Source organism: Mobula birostris, chromosome 1, assembly GCF_030028105.1.
Source record: "Mobula birostris isolate sMobBir1 chromosome 1, sMobBir1.hap1, whole genome shotgun sequence".
Classification (NCBI taxonomy): Eukaryota; Metazoa; Chordata; class Chondrichthyes; order Myliobatiformes; family Myliobatidae; genus Mobula; species Mobula birostris.
Genome location: NC_092370.1, coordinates 199457296 through 199474092, shown reverse-complemented (window position 1 = coordinate 199474092; position 16797 = coordinate 199457296). Strand labels below are relative to the sequence as shown.

At 43.4% G+C, this 16797-nt stretch overlaps 1 protein-coding gene across 5 annotated transcripts in view; it reads left to right on the top strand.

Annotated features, from left to right (window-relative positions):
• The window catches only part of ktn1 (kinectin 1), a 127124-nt gene that overhangs the window by 65406 nt on the left and 44921 nt on the right, over positions 1-16797 (top strand). For all 5 annotated transcript variants that reach the window (XM_072268308.1, XM_072268316.1, XM_072268324.1 and 2 more), the window contains 3 exons: positions 10350-10444; positions 12107-12251; positions 13000-13111. In XM_072268308.1, the coding sequence (XP_072124409.1) occupies positions 10350-10444; positions 12107-12251; positions 13000-13111 (352 nt within the window). The remainder of the gene's footprint in view (positions 1-10349; positions 10445-12106; positions 12252-12999; positions 13112-16797) is intronic.

Sequence of the window (16797 nt, the reverse complement as noted above, 5' to 3'; positions counted from 1 at the left end):
ATAATCCTGTTATAGGACCATAGAACACTACAGCACAAAAAACAAGCTATTTGGCCCTTCTAGTCTGTGCCAAATCATTGTTCAGCTTGTCCCATTGACCTGCATCCAGTCCATAACCCTCCAGACCTCTCCCATCCGTGTGCTGGTGGCATCCGTTAGTCTCGCGAGACCATGGATCTGCGCCTGGAAAGTCTTGCTTCAGTCTGTGTTAGAGCAGCATCCGTTGTGGCTGTAGAGTCCCACACGGGAGTGACAGTCTTGGATGCATCAACCGCACTTGAAGGCGCTGTCCTCCAGTGTTGTCTTGGTGCTGTTTTTCCAACGCGTGCGCTTTTCTTCAGCAGCAAGCCTCAGCTTATCTTCTCCTCTTTTTAGATCTCTGCGTAGTTCCAGCCTCCAGCGAGAGCGATCGCTTGCGATATCCTCCCACCTCTCAACGTTCATTTTCAGTGACATCATGTCTCTCTTGCAAACATCTTTGAACTGAAGATGGGGCCACCCTTGTGCTCTCTTGCCAGAGGCCAGTTCCCCGTACAGCAGGTCTTTCGGGATCCTCCCATCTGATATGCGGTGTACGTGGCCCAGCCAGCAGAGACGGCGTTGTTGGAGCAGGGTGAAGAGGCTGGGTATCTGGGTGTGGGCCAGGACCTCATTGTTGGTGACTTGGTCAGTCCACGCGATGTCCAGGATGCGTCTCAGGCTGCAAAGGTGGAAGACGTTGAGACGCTGCTCTTGTCTGTAGTAGAGGCTGCCGAAAAGCAGTGTACTGAGGACGCAGGTCCTGTAGACTGCAACTTTGGTGTGCGTCATGAGCTTTCTGTTCTCCCAGACTCTTTGTCAGCCTGGCGAATGTTGAGACTGCTCGTCCGATCCGTCTGTTGATCTCGGGGTCTAGGGAGAGGCTGTCCGTGATGGTGGAGCCAAGGTATGTAACCTTGTGAACTACCTTCAGCTCGTAGTTGTTGATGGTAATGGCAGGGGGGTGCTCAACGCCTTGGCCCAACACGTTGGCTTTCCTCAGGCTGATGGTCAAGCTGAAGTCCTGGCCGGCTCTTGAGAAGCTGTCCATGAGGCGTTGCAGTTGTTCTTCAGAGTGTGTTGCCGGTGCCGCATTGTCTGCAAACAGCATGTCCCTGATGAGTACTTCACGAACCTTGGTTTTTGCCCTCAGCCGGGACAGACTGAACAGCCTCCCGTCTGATCTGGTGTGGAGGTAGACACCATCAGTTGATGTTCCAAAGGCGTGCTTCAGCATGACTGCGAAGAAGATGCCAAACAGGGTGGGGGCAAGCACACAGCCCTGCTCCACACCGCTGTGGATGTTGAAGGCTTCTGACGAAGAGCCGTCAAACTGAAGGACGCCCTTCATGTCTGTGTGGAATGACTGAACTATCCTGAGGAGACTTGGGGGACAACCAATCCTGGCGAGGATTTTGAACAGGCTGTCTCTGCTCACAAGGTCGAAGGCCTTCGTAAGGTCAATGAAAGCGACGTAGAGTGGTTGTCTTTGCTCTCTGCATTTCTCTTGTAGCTGTCGAAGGGAGAAGATCATGTCGATTGTGGAGCGTTCCGACCTGAAACCGCACTGAGACTCGGGATATACCCTGTCAGCTATTTTCTGCGTCTGTTCAGGACCACGCGGGCGAAGACTTTCCCAATGATGCTCAGCAAGGAGATTCCCCTGTAGCTGTTACAGTCGCTTCTGTCCCCTTTGTTCTTATATAGGGTGACAATATTGCAGTCTCTCATGTCTTGCGGCACTGCTCCCTCTGTCCAGCACTGGCACAGTAGTTCGTGCAGGTGGTTTAGCAGGATGCCCTTTGCGCATTTGATGGCCTCTGGTGGAATGCCATCCAATCCTGGTGCCTTCCCAGTGGGCAGGCTGTTGATGGCTTTACTCAGCTCTTTGGCAGTCGGCAATGCATCAAGTTCCTCCATGACAGGCAGGCATTCCACGGTGTCCAGCGCGCTGTCCAAGATGCTGTTTTCTCTGGAGAAGAGTTCAGAGTAATGCTCCACCCATTTCTCCATCTGCTTGCCTTTGTCATTGATGGTCTCACCTGTTATGGTTTTCAATGGTGCTGTCTTGCTCTGGGTTGGCCCGATGGCTTTCTTGATCCCCTCGTACACTCCACGGATATTGCCTGTGTCAAATGATGACTGAATGCTTTCGCATAGTGGTAGCCAGTAGTTATTTGCACAGCGTCTGGCTGTTTCCTGGGCCTTGCTTCTTGCTGTCCTGAGCGCTTACAGTGTTGCCTGGGTGGGGTGGCATTTGTGCTCCAGTAACATGCTTCACCTCGATGACAGGTGAGCTTACTTGAGCTTGCTTCAAACCAGTCCTTTGTCTTGCCCCGTTTCTTCCTGAAGGCCTTGAGGGCAGTGCTGTGGATAGTGTCCCTGAGAGAATCCCATCTCTGCTGAGCCTCTCCTTCTGGTGGGTCTGCAAGGAGAGCATCCGCCAGTGACTTGATGAACTCTGCAGCTTTGTCTGGGTGTTGTGTCTTACTGGCATCGATGCGCTGCTTGCCTGGAGGCTTGGCGTAATGCATCTTCTTCGGCCGAAGTCTGATCTTGCAGCAAACCAGAGAGTGATCCGTGTCGCAGTCGGCACTCTGAAAGGAGCGAGTCATGACGGCGCCTTGTGATTATCAGGTCTAGCTGGTGCCAGTGTTTGGAGCGGGGATGCCGGCACGACACTTTGTGCTGAGCTTTGGTCTGGAAGTAGGTGTTGGTGATACACAATTCGTGGAGCGTGCAAAGCTCGAGCAGTTGTTGCGCGTTGTCATTCATGCTGCCAATTCCATACCCCCCCCAGGCAGCTTGGCCAGGAGTCGTGGTCGGCGCCCACTCTGGCGTTGAAATCGCCAAGTAGCAGCAACTGTTCCTGACTTGGGATCTCCTGTATCATTGTTGAGAGCTGGTCGTAGAACTTGTCGTTTGTGTCTTGTGCAGAGTAGAGGGTTGGGGCATAGACGCTGACAATGTTGACAGGCCCGTCGGATGTATGGAGTCGAAGTGAGAAAACCCGCTCTGTCCCTTTCTCACTAGGCTCTACCGTCTTCAGTAGCGAGTTCTTCACGGCAAAGCCAACACCATGCTCTCTGGTCTCGTCTGAGCCCTTCCCCTGCCAGAAGAAGGTATAGTCTCTCTCACGTAGGGTTCCCGATTCTGCGAGACATGTCTCGTGGAGCATTGCGATATCCACTTGGAGTCTTGACAGTTCTTTGTTAATCACTGCTGTCTTGCGTGTGCCGCTGATCTCCCAAAGGTCATCTGATATACCAGTTGTCATGGTCCGTATATTCCAGCATCCTAGTCTGAGTGCTGGCTTCTTTCTTTGTCTTCTAGTTGTGCTTGGTGCAGTGTTTACAGTCCGCAGTTCGGGCTAATTGTATCCCTAAGCCCCACGCACCCAGTGGAGTGGGCGGACTGTGGCACGACAGCACCTAACTGGCTGGGGGCTGCCCTGCTTGAGGCGGCCAGTAGCTGTCCAGTGAGACGCACTGGTCTCTCTCTCCGTCGAGAGCAACCCCTGGCGCCTTGCTGTACGCCAGTCGAGCACAGGCTTATAACCGGTAGACTGTTGCTTTCCTTGTTGTGCCGTCGCGGTGAGGCGACGCTGGAGTGTCCTCTCCAGGGCGCAGGCCTGGGCAAGGTTGTATGGAAGACTGGCAGTTGCCTATGCTGCACGTCTCCCCTCTCCACAACACCGCTGTTGTCCAAGGGAAGGGCAAGGGCCGATACTGCTTGGCACCAGTGTCGTCGCAGGAGTTGCCAGAACGAGGTTGAAGGCAACGTCGGACTGCCTTAGGGACTCCAGCTCCGGATTTGTCCTCAGGGTTTTCTCCCGAAGCCTTTTCCATCAGGGGGTATGGCCGCAAGGCAGCAGAAGTTTGAAATAAGAGTTTCCCTCTCTTAGATGGACTGCCTTCCCAGGCTGACGAGCTCCATCTACCCATCCGTGTACCTATCAAATTTATTCTTAAAACTTAAGAGTGAGCCCGCATTTACCATGTCAGATGGCAGCTCGTTCCACACTCCCACCACTTTGAGTGAAGAAGTTCCCCCTGAACCTTTCCCCTTTCACCCTAAAGCCATGTCCTCTTGTATTTATCTCTCTTAATCTAAGTGGAAAGAGCCTATTCACATTTACTCTGTCTATACCCCTTATAATTTTGTAAACCTCTATCAAATCTCCCCTCATTCTTCTACGCTTCGAGGAATAAAGTCCTAACCTGTTCAATCTTTCCCTGTAGCTCAACTCCTGAAGATCCGGCAACATCCTAGTAAATCTTCTCTGCACTCTTTCAATCTTACTGATATCCTTCCTATAGTTAGGTGACCAGAACTGTACACAATATTCCAAATTTGGCCTCACCAATGTCTTGTACAACCTCCCCATAACATCCCAACTCCTATACTCATACTTTTGATTTATGAATGCCAGGATGCCGAAAGCCTTCTTTACAACCCTGTCTACCTGTGACAGCACTTTCAGGGAATTATGTATCTGAACTCCGAGATCTCTTTGTTCCTCCGCACTCCTCAGTGCCCTACCGTTTACTGTATATGTCCTACCTTGATTTGTCCTTCCAAAATGCAACACCTCATACTTGTCTGCAATAAATTCCATCTGCCATTTTCTGGCCCATTTTTCCAGTTAGTCCAGATCCCTCTGCAAGCTTTGAAAACCTTCCTCGCTGTCCACAATGCCTCCAATCTTAGTGTCATCAGCAAACTTGCTGATCCAATTTACCACATTATTATCTAGATCGTTGATATAGACAACAAACAACAATGGTCCCAGCACAGATCCTTGAGGCACACCACTGGTCACGGGCCTCCAGTCCGATCAGCAATCATCCACTACCACCCTCTGTCTTCTCCCACACAGCCAATTTCGAATCCAGTTTACAACCTCTCCATGGATACCTAGTATCTGAACTTTCTGAACTAACTTCCCATGTGGGACCTTGTCAAAGGCCTTACTAAAGTCCATGTAGACAACATCCACAGCCTTTCCTTTGTCTACTTTCTTGGTAACCTCAAAACTCTACAAGATTCGTTAAACACGATCTACCGCGCACAAAGCCACACTGACTATCCTTACTTAGCCCTTGGCTGTCCAAATACTTGTATATCTGATCTCTCAGAACACCTTCCAATAATTTACCTGCTATTGATGTCAGGCTCACTGGCCTGTAATTACCTGGTTTATTTTTGGAGCCTTTTTTAAACAACGGAATAACATGAGCTACTCTCCAATCCTCCAGCACCGTACCTGTGGCTAAGGACATTTTAAATATTTCTGCCAGGACCCCTGCAATTTCTGCACTAGTCTCTCTCAAGGTCCAAGGAAGTATCATGTCAGGCCCGGGGGATTTATCTACCTTTATTCGCTGTAAGGCAGCAAGCACCTCCTCCTCTTTAATCTCTATATGTTCCATGATACTGCTGCTTGTTTCCTTTCCTTCCATATAGACTGTGCCAATTTCCTGGGTAAATAATGATGTTATCGATCACTTTTTCTGAAGCATTCCCACCATTGAGGTTCAACTAACTTGCTCATTTGCAGGGCTATTCCTTGTTTCTTTTTGCTGAATAAATGAGTATTGTTCACCCCTGCAGTCCTTTGTACTAACCTCTTACTTGGAGAGCACTGAAAAGTTATAGCCAATGCCCCTAAGATTTATTGACTTGGTAACCCTGCTGAGAGTCCCTGTATGCCATTACATATACCTGTTGTCAGCTCTTCGGGTGCAAAGGGCTACAGCGCTGGGGTAAGAATTCTGGTCTCCAGTATTTCATTTTGGGTGGCAACAGGGCCTCTGCTGGTGCTGGCTATAAAAACAACGAGTGTTTTGATGTCTCATGTAAATATTTACAACAATAAATAAAATTAAGTACTATATTATAGGTAGAAAGTTCCCTTCTTGGAGGTGAGATTCCTTCTTGCATCATCCTCAAACAGCCATCCCTTTGTCCCCAGGTGTGGCTCTGGTTTAAGGCCATCAGACAGAAGAGCAGATTTAGGTCATTCAACCCATAGAATCGGCTCTCCCTCTCAATTCCACTCTCCTGCCTTCTCTCCGTAATCTTTGAAACCCTGACTAATCAAGAACTTTTCAACCTCCACTTGAACTATACTCAATCTCCTGGTTTCCAAAGCTTTCTGTGGCAATAATACCCACATAATCATCACCCTCTGGCTACAGAAATTCCTTTTCTTCTCTGTTCTAAATGGATGTCTCTCTATTCTGAGGCAGTACCCTCTGGACCTAGACTCCCCTACTACAGGAAACATCCGCTCCACACTCACTCCAGCTTGGCCTTTCAATATTCAAGAGGGTTCAATGAGATCTCCTCCTACCCCCCCCCCCCCCTATTCTTTTGAACTCCAGTGAGTACAGGCCCAGAACCATCAAATGCTCCTCGTACATTAGTCATTTCGTTCCTGGAATCATTCTCATGAACCTCCTCGATCCTCTCCAAAGACAGTACATCTTTTATTAGATAAGGTGCCCAAAACTGCTCTCAATACTCCAAGTGTGGTCTGACCAACGCTTTATAAAGTCTCAGTGTTACATACTTGCTTTTATATTCTAGTCCTCTTGAAACAAATGCTAACATTGCGTTTGCCTTTTTTTTAACCTTCAACTTAACCTACAAGTTAACCTTCAGGGAATCCTGCACATGGACTCCCATTCCCTTTGCACCTCAGATTTTTTTGAACTTTCTCCCTACATTTTATTCCATCTGCTATTTCTTTGTCCATTCTCCCAACCTTAGTCCACCTGCAAATTCTGTGCTTCCTCAACACTACCTGTCACTCCACTGACTGTGATATTCTCTGCAGTCTTTGCCACAAAGCCATCAATTCTGTCATCTAAGTCATTGAAGTATAACTTGAAAAGAAATAGTCCCAATACTAACCCCTACAGAACACCACTAGTCACCGGCAGCCAACCAGAAAAGTACTCTGCACTGGCTGCCTTTTCCCGTTCCCTTTTCTGACAGTCACCCAGGTACCTGCCTCCTACAGCTTGGGGGTGACTACCTCCCTGTTGTTTCTATCTATCACCTCATTCTTCCATATGAGCTGAAGATGGCAACCCCCGAGGCTGTGTGCTTAGCCTGCTGCTGTTCACGCTGCTGATACGTGACTGTGTCACTGGATCCAGCTCAAACCGCATCATCAAATTTGTGGATGACTCACCAGTAGTTGGCCTCATCAAGAACAATGACAAGACGGAGTATAGATGGGAAGTGAAGTGGCTGGTGGATTGGTGTGACAAGAACAACCTAAACCTGAACGTGGAGAAGACAAAGGAAATCAGTGTGGACTTGAGGAAGGTACTGACGAACCATCACCCTCTGCGAATACATGGCTTCTCTGTAGAGAGAGTTAAGTGTACGAAGTTCCTGGGAGTTCACATCATGGATGACCTCACCTGGTCCCTTCACATCATCTTCCTGAACAAGAAGGCACAGCAACACCTCCACTTCCTTAGAAGATTGAGGCAACCGAGCCTCTTCTCTCCCCCCCCCCCCCCCCCATCAAGTATCCTCTTTGACTTTCTGCCATCAGGCAGGGGACTATGCTGCATAAAACCAACAACTGTGTGATTCATCTGTAGATTTTGACCTTGACTTCCCAAGTTATTGTGTATTATGTGTACTGCTGTGCTTTACACTCTGGTTCAGGGAAACTTTGTCTCATTTCTATATACATTATATGGTTATATATGTCATATACATTATATATATATATATATATATATATATATATATATATGTGTGTGTGTGTGTGTGTATATATATATATATATATATATATATATATATATATGTGTGTGTGTGTGTATGTATACAGTTAAATGGCAATAGACGACTGTGCTTGAAATGAACTTATCAGTGGTTGTGCAAACACTTCATGTTAGATGTTGATTAAAGTTTGGTTGCTCTATACCTCGAGGTGAAAATGTACTGAACTTCTGCACTAACTCAACTCCTCAGGAATAATTCTTGAAATTGAGTTAGGGCAATAATATTTGATGTAAGATGCCAAGATAAATTCTGTGAAGGTTAATATTGAAACTAGTTGGAATTAAGAAATGTACTGGGGAAAAATCAGCATAGGTATGTTAGACTCTGAATTTGTCAATGCAGTGGGCTTGTGACAGATGCTACAAAACTAAATTAGTTTTTTGGATTTTATGTTATGAGAATTGGCGCACAGTATTTGAACAAATAGATGTCCACATGACATACAGTAAAAGTTTGGGCACCCCGGTCAAAATTTCTGTTACTGTGAATAGCTAAACGAATCAAAGATGACCTGATTTCCAAAAGAGACGAAGCTAAGGTGACACATTAATATTTTAAGCAAGATTACTTTTTTATTTCCATCTTTTACAGTGTCAAAATAACAAAAAAGGAAAAGGGCCCAAAGCAAAAGTTTGGGCACCCTGCATGGTCAGTACTTAGTAACACCCCCTTTGGCAAGTATCACAGCTTGTAAACGCTTTCTGTAGCCAGCTAAGAGTCTTTCAATTCTTGTTTGGGGATTTTTGCCCATTCTTCCTTGCAAAAGGCTTCTAGTTCTGTGAGATTCTTGGGCTGTCATGCATGCACTGCTCTTTTGAGGTCTATCCACAGATTCTCGATGATGTTTAGGTCGGGGACTGTGAGGGCCATGGCAAAACCTTCAGCTTGCGCCTCTTGAGGTAGTCCATTGTGGATTTTGAGGTGTGTTTAGGATCATTATCCTGTTGTAGAAGCCATCCTCTTTTCATCTTCAGCTTTTTTACAGATGGTGTGATGTTTGCTTCCAGAATTTGCTGGTATTTAATTGAATTCATTCTTCCCTATACCAGTGAAACGTTCCTCTTGCCACAGGCTGCAACACAAGCCCAAAGCATGATCGATCCACCCCCGTGCTTAACAGTTGGAGAGGTGTTCTTTTCATGAAATTCTGCACCCTTTTTTCTCCAAACATACCTTTGCTGATTGCAGCCAAAAAGTTCTATCTTAACTTCATCAGTCCACAGGACTTGTTTCCAAAATGCATCAGGCTTGTTTAGATGTTCCTTTGCAAACTTCTGACACTGAATTTTGTGGTGAGAACACAGGAAAAGTTTTCTTCTGATGACTCTTCCATGAAGGTCATATTTGTGCAGGTGTTGCTGCACAGTAGAACAGTGCACCACCACTCCAGAGTCTGCTAAATCTTCGTGAAGGTCTCTTGCAGTCAAACAGGGGTTTTGATTTGCCTTTCTAGCAATCCTATGAACAGTTCTCTCGGAAAGTTTTCTTGGTCTTCCAGACCTTAACTTGACCTCCATCGTTCCTGTTAACTACGATTTCTTAATTACATTATGAACTGAGGAAACGGCTACCTGAAAACGCTTTGCTATCTTCTTATAGCCTTCTCCTGCTTTTGTGGGCATCATTTATTTTAATTTTCAGAGTGCTAGGCAGCTGCTTAGAGGAGCCCATGGCTGCTGATTATTGGGACGAGGTTTGAGGAGTCAGGGTATTTATAAAGCTTTGAAATTTGCATCACCTGGCCTTTCCTAATGATGATTGTGAACAAGCCATAGCCCTAACAAGCTAATTAAGGTCTGAGACCTTGGTAAAAGTTATCGAAGTGCTCAAACCTCTTGGGGTGTCCAAACCTTTGCATGGTGCTCCTTTCCTTTTTTCCACTCTAAAATTGTACAAAACAAAAATAATACACTAATCTTAAAATGTTGCAAAGAATGTTTCATCTTTAACTTTATGACTTTTGGAGATCAGTTCATCTTCTACTTACTTAACTATTCACAGTAACAGAAATTTTGACCATGGGTGCCCAAACTTACGCATGCCACTGTACATATGGTACATTTTCATTGCCTGTCTCCAATATTCTGTGACTCTCAGCATTCTGGTCATGCCCTCTACCATCACGGAGGAGGTGCAGGAGCCTGAAGACCCATATTCAACAAATTGTGAACAGCTTCTTTCCCTCCATCAGATTCCTGGAATGGTCCAGGAACTCTAACTTATTATTGCTTTTGTACTATTTATTTTGTAATTTAAAGCTTTTTATCTTTACTCTTGCTACAAAACAACAAATTTGCATCAGATAAGACAGTGGTAATAAGCTTGATTCTTATTCTGATGTGAACTGGTGCTGTTTTCAGTTGTCAACTAAAATTACTTGAGGTTTTTTTTTTGCACTGCTTTTTTTTCCCCCAAATACTGTTGCAAATTTTATAGTCTAATCTCATAATTTGAACTTTAAATTTGCAAAGAATAACTAATCATTTCTACAATTGTAATCCCTAAAATATTTCATTCAGTTTCGCCAACTTCAAGAACAAACAGAAGCATTGAAACAAGAAAATAGGATCTTGAGGGATGCTGTGAGCAAAGCACCCGGTCAAATGGAGAGCAAGTGAGTATCCTTGAGAGCTAAAATGATAAATACGAATCATTGCTGTTTTGTTGTTTATTATTTCCGCAATAGCAAATCCACAGAACTGAAATGGAAGCAATTTGCCTCAACCTTTGGGGACTGCTGAAGATAATTACTTTTAATATTTTTCAGTCCATTAATGGTAAAGGGACACTTGGGTTGGTTGAACTTCCATGTGAGTTGATTACAATTTTTTTTGTTAAAGGTTAAGCCAACATAGTAATATATTTAAAATTTAAGTGAAAATTCAAATTGCAGTTAGGACAAATATTTTAATGGAAGTAATTGTCAACTATACAAATTCTACTTGAAGTGAACAAATTAGTTTAATTTCATGGAAAATGACTATTAAAAATGAATATTATAACATTGTAATTGCTGGAAATCTGAAGTAAAGGAAAATGTTGAAGGCACTCTGACCTGCGTGTTTTCAGCATTTTCTGTTTATATAATTACAACTTTGTTGGAATGAATATGACTCTTTATGTGATTAAATTCTTGGTCCCTAAAGGAAGCCTTCTATTTCAATGAACATAATTATTTAGCTGCCTTGATTATTGTTAGAGATTCCAGAGGACTGTATTTCTGAATTTGAGCTGACCTCTCCTCCACAAACTCTGGAATAACTTCATTTGCACCATCTGATGGCTGACTTGCTATTCTAAATTCTTAGCTTTTTAAGAGGAGAAAACTACTGTCAATAGCTAATATATCCAACTAAGTATTCAGTTTGGTTCTGAGCTGCAACACTCATTTGATCTCAAAGATGTGCCTTCTATTGAAATGAAATGGAAAGGTATAGCAACACACATCAAAGTCGCTGCTGAACGCAGCAGGCCGGGCAGCATCTCTAGGAAGAGGTACAGTCGACGTTTCAGGCCGAGACCCTTCGTCAGGACTAACTGAAGGAAGAGTTAGTAAGAGATTTGAAAGTGGGACTGGGAGGGGGATATCCAAAATGATAGGAGAAGACAGGAGGGGGAGGGATGGAGCCAAAAGCTGGACAGGTGATTGGCAAAGGGGATATGAGAGGATCATGGGACAGGAGGTCTGGGGAGAAAGACAAGTGGGGGGGGGGGGAACCCAGAGAATGGACAAGGGGTATAGTCAGAGGAGAGGGACAGAGGGAGAAAAAGGAGAGAGAGAGAGAGAGAGAAAGGATTTGTGTATATAAATAAATAACGGATGGGGTACGAGGGGGAGGTGGGGCATTAGCGGAAGTTAGAGAAGTCAATGTTCACGCTCATAGAGAAGTCAAAGGTATATGTTTTTGAATTTGTAACTCATTTATCCCACAGTGTTTCACGCTGCTACCTTCCAGGATGATCCCAGCTGTTTTGCTTCCCAGTGCCTCGTTCCCCAACTATGCTGGATTAGTATGAGTAGTTGTCCAAGTATCTTGTTTTTAATGTAGGCCTGTCTCACTTCCCTCTCTCTGAAAGTTAGTACAAAAAAAAACAAAGAAAGCTGTGCTATCAATATTAAATAAACAGGCAAAGTCTAATGCAAAATGGGTAAATATCACATTTTTCTGCTTTCACATAAAATGTGCTGCCAGATAGGTAAAAATACTGTTTGATTAGCATAGAATGTTAGTAAAGCCAATTTTTTTTTTTTTTTTTTGGTGAATGTTGAATGTAGGCAATCGACAGAACTAAACAAACTGCGGCAAGATTATGCTAGATTAATGAATGAATTTACAGAGAAAACAAATCGCCTTCAGCAGGAAGAGGCACAGAAAAAGAATCTGGAAGTTTCCTATGAACAAACAGTTCAACAACTCAAGGTATAAAAAGCTAACAAATTAATAAGAAAATTGAATAACAATTCATTGGAATGATTTTGCTCATATGTTCTCAGTGGATACTTTGTGTATTCAACATTCATTTCTTTGGAAGCATAAGCCTGTAAACTGTAGCAAGAGATTTTTTAAAAAGCTCAAATTAATCTTGTTTTAATCTCACTTGTATAGGAATTTTCTTCAGTTTCATTCTTCCATTGCTTTTTTATGTGGCTTTAGTCTTTATCATCCCATATTGAATAACACACTTAAACTCTGGTTAAATGCTTGGATAATTTCTACAGATACAATTCATTCAGGCCATGATGTTCTTTGATTACTCGTTGAAAGAGCCAACCACATTGTCCTATTTTCCTGTCCTTTTAGATTGCAAATGTTAGTGATCCTCTATTTCATTCTTGTCTGATTCATTTCTTTTTGGCATAGCCAGTTAATTAAATATCCTGAATACTGTAAAGAATAGGATTATCTTGCACTGTAACTTAAAGATGGCCTAATGCTCATTCTTGTTTTATGGAACAAGGTGAACATTGTGATAAGAGAAATATTTCAACTCATAGTTCATTTTTGAATTTGCCTATGTAGCTGAACTGGATATTTTACAATTATCTGTGCACTACAATGGTCTTTCTCTTAGGAGGTAGAATATATTTGTGTCCAAGGCTTTTAGAATATTTGTGCTTTTAATGATTTGGAAGGTAAGTTAATTTAATTTCTATTTTTATTCCCAAAGAGTAAGTTGCAGGAGGAAGCTGAAAGGAGACAAGAGGAAGTGCAGAAATATCTCAGGAACATAACTGCAGAGCATGACAAAAGACTAACAGAAGTTCAGAATGCGAAACAAGGTATTTATTTAGTGGAGCAGATACATACTTAACTCTTGGGCTCTTACAGACTGCTGTGTCTTTAAAGTTTCATTGTTCCTTGTGCTCATAGCCTGTTACCAGCTGTTAAGACCATAAAACATAAGAGCAGAATCAAGCCACTCAGCCCAATGAGTCTCCTCCACCTTTCCATCATGGCTGATTTATTATCCATCTCAACCCCATTCTCTTGCCTTCTCCCTATAATCTTTGACACCCTGACTAATCAACAACCTATCAACCTCACTTTAAGTATACTCAGTGACTTTGCTTTCACAGCCGCCCATGGCAATGAATTTCACAGATTCACCACCCTCTAGCTAAAAATATTCCTTCTCATCTTTTTTTCTCAATGGACATCCTTCTATTCTGACCCTGTTCCCTCTGGACGTAGACTAGTCCACTCTAGGAAATGTCCTCTCCATTTCCACTCTATCTAGGCCTTTCAGTATTTGATGGGTCTCAATGAGATTTCTCCTCCCCCCCCCCCCCCCCCGGCAATTCTTATGAACTCCAGTGAGTACAAACTCAGCCATCAAATGCTCATGGTGCATTAACCCTTTCATCCCTGGCATCATTCTCCTGAAACACCTCTGGACCTTCTCCAATGGCAGCACATCTTTTCTTGGATAAGGGGCCCTGAACTGCTCTCAATACTCCAAGTGCAGTTTGACCAATGCCTTATAAAGCTTCAGCATTACATCTTTGCTCTTGTATTTCAGTCCTTTCATAATGAATACTAACATTGCATTTGCCTTCCTTACCACTGACTCTGTAAGTTTACCTTCAGGGAATCCTGCATGTGGGCTCCCAAGTCCATTTGCACCTCTGATTTTTGAGTTTCCTCCTTGTTCAGAAGATAGTGTACGCCTTTATACCTTCTACCAAAAGTGCATGACTATGCACTTCCCTACACCGTATTCTATCTGCCACTTCTTTGCCCATTCTCCCAGTCTCCCAGAGTCCCTGCTTCCTCAACACTACCTGCCCCTCCACTTACCTTGGTATTGTCTGCAAACTTGGCCACAAAACCTTCAATTCTGTCATCTAAATCATTGAAGTAGAACTTGAAAAGAAGTGGTCCCAATGCTAACCCCTGTGGAACACCACCAGTCACTGGCAGCCAATCAGAAAAGACCCCCTTTATCCTCATTCTTTGCCTCCTGCCAGTCAGCAAATCTTCTATCCATGCTAGTATCAATCCTGTAGCATCATGGGCTTTTATCGTGTTAAGCAGACGCATATACAACCCCTTGTAAAAGGCCTTCTGAAAATCCAAATAAGTGACATCCACTGACTCTTTGTTATTTGACAGTACATCAAATAACTATTCATGTGAATTCTCGGTGCGCAGCAATTAAAGTTGGTCTGAGTACTATTTGTCATCTGTTTTGATCTGACAATGTTTTAGAATTAGATTTAATAAGCTGCAGGGACGTCTGCATTTTGTTTTAGACATTCCTTTTGAGAAAGATTGTCTGAAGATAACTGCTTTGTGCTTCATAGTACATAGCTCTAGAACATCAAGAAAGAATTGCTGAAGCCAGCATTCTGAAATAAATAGAGGGCTATCACATCTGTTGTTAACCTGGTGTGGTGGTAAGCAAATCTGACTGGATCCAAGTCACCTTTGAGGCAGGAGTTGATTGCTGCCATAACCAATTTCCTTAAAGCTTCATAACAGTTGATGTAAGCACTACCAGGTAGTATTGATTAAGGCAGGTCTTCTCGTGCACTAGTACAATGGATGCTTTATTGAAGCAGGAGGAAGTCTCAGACTGCACAACTGAGGGGTTGAATATGTCTCTTAAGTTGGTCCACACAGATCTTGAGTAGCATTCGGATGAGGTGTCTTTCACCCTCTTGAAGGATGCACAGATGGCAGCCTCAGAGACTGCAATTACAAGATCATCTGGAGATGTGGAGGCTTAAGTAGGCTTTTTTACAGTTCTCCCCATCATGGTGTGTGTAAGGGGCGTTGAGCTCATCCAGGAGTGATGTGTTTTTGCTACTGATGCTATCCAATCTCACCTTGTAGGAGGTAATATCATGCAAACTCTGCTACATCAGAGTTTAGTCTGAAATTGCCTGCTTGCACTCAGTGGCCTTCTAGAGGTTGTAGCTGCACTACTCATGTGACTTTGGGTCTCCAGCCCTGTAACTCACAGATCTTAGCTTTCAGCAGATTACCAATCTCCTGATTTATTCAGGACTTCTGACTGAGGGACAACTCAGAATGCCTGTACCTATGTGGGTACACATGTGTCCACGCATGTCCTAATGAGTCAGTGACAAATGTGGCATATTCATTTAGGTCTACTGACAGATCCTTGAATAACTTGAAGCAGTCCCAAATTCAGTCCTCTATTTCTGTGCACCATGACAAAGCAGGCACCATTGCCTTTTGCCTTGCCCCATGCTACTAGTCCATGCAGTGGATTGTAAAACTCTTGGGTGGGGTTGTTTATTTTACTTTTGAGGTATAGCACAGAGTAGGCACTTCCAGCCCTTCAAGCCATGCCACCCAGCAATCCTCCAATTCAATCCTAGTCTAATCATAGGACAATTTTCAATGACCGATTAATCTGGAGAGTTAGAAGTGAGCCATGTCTTTCTGAAATAGAATGCACACCAGTCCCTTGTGTCCCTCTGGTAAAATAACATTGCTCTGAAGTCTTCAATCTTGTTTTCTCATGGCTACATTTTAGCCCAGAGAATGCTATGATAGGGAGAGTGGTGGTTTAGGACTCTGAAGCTGGCAGTTCATTCATTTTGAAATGGGTAAAATTGTCTTGAACAGCTGAGCCTTTTGTTTTCAGAAATAATTTTGAGATTTGTGTTTATTTTCTAGACACAGGTTAGTGCAATTTCTTATCGGGGTGCTTTTAAATAGAAAGCAATTTTCTATAACTTGCAATTGCATTTTCACAATGGCCAATGAATGCGATGCTGCGTGTGTGAGTGTATGTTTCTTACTGTGTTGTACTGTAGTTGTGGGTTGGCTCTCTGTACTGCCTGGCATTCATAAATTTTAAAGGGGTGATGAAAACACAGCAGCTCAGGTAGCAACTGTGGAAAGAGATAATGGGTCTTCTACCAGAAACATTTGTTTGCTTTTTCTCTCCATAGACGCTCCCTAACTTGCCTTTTATTCCTCACATCTTCCATTTTTATTTTAGATTTCTTGCATCCAATTGTTTTTGTTTTAATTATTTATAATGTGTAAATGTATTTTCTCTTCATCCTGTACCTCTACCTTTGCAGTTGCTTTTTATCACCTGTACACTTAGACTTCGTATTTTGGTTCTGAGAAATTTATGAATAAGGCCATTAGCTCATTGTGTTCCTGTGAAACTAAAGTGAGTGAATTAGCCCCCCCCCCCCCTGTTTTACCACTGTCTGTGCATTGCTGATTACAGCAGGTTGGGTGATCTTCCATTTACTTTGAGAGTGGTGCTCTATCTTGCATCACAACTGTCAAGCCTTTCAAATTTTGTCTTTAACATCCAGACTCTTTAAAAATTATTCAAAATTATAACTTTTAATCATTAACATATTAAAGCTCAGATGAAGGGTTTTTAAAAAATTCACTGGCCTTTTTACACCTAACATTCAAGATAGGATCTTCCATTATTATGATTAGATTCTAATCCCAGGTTGTGTTTGGC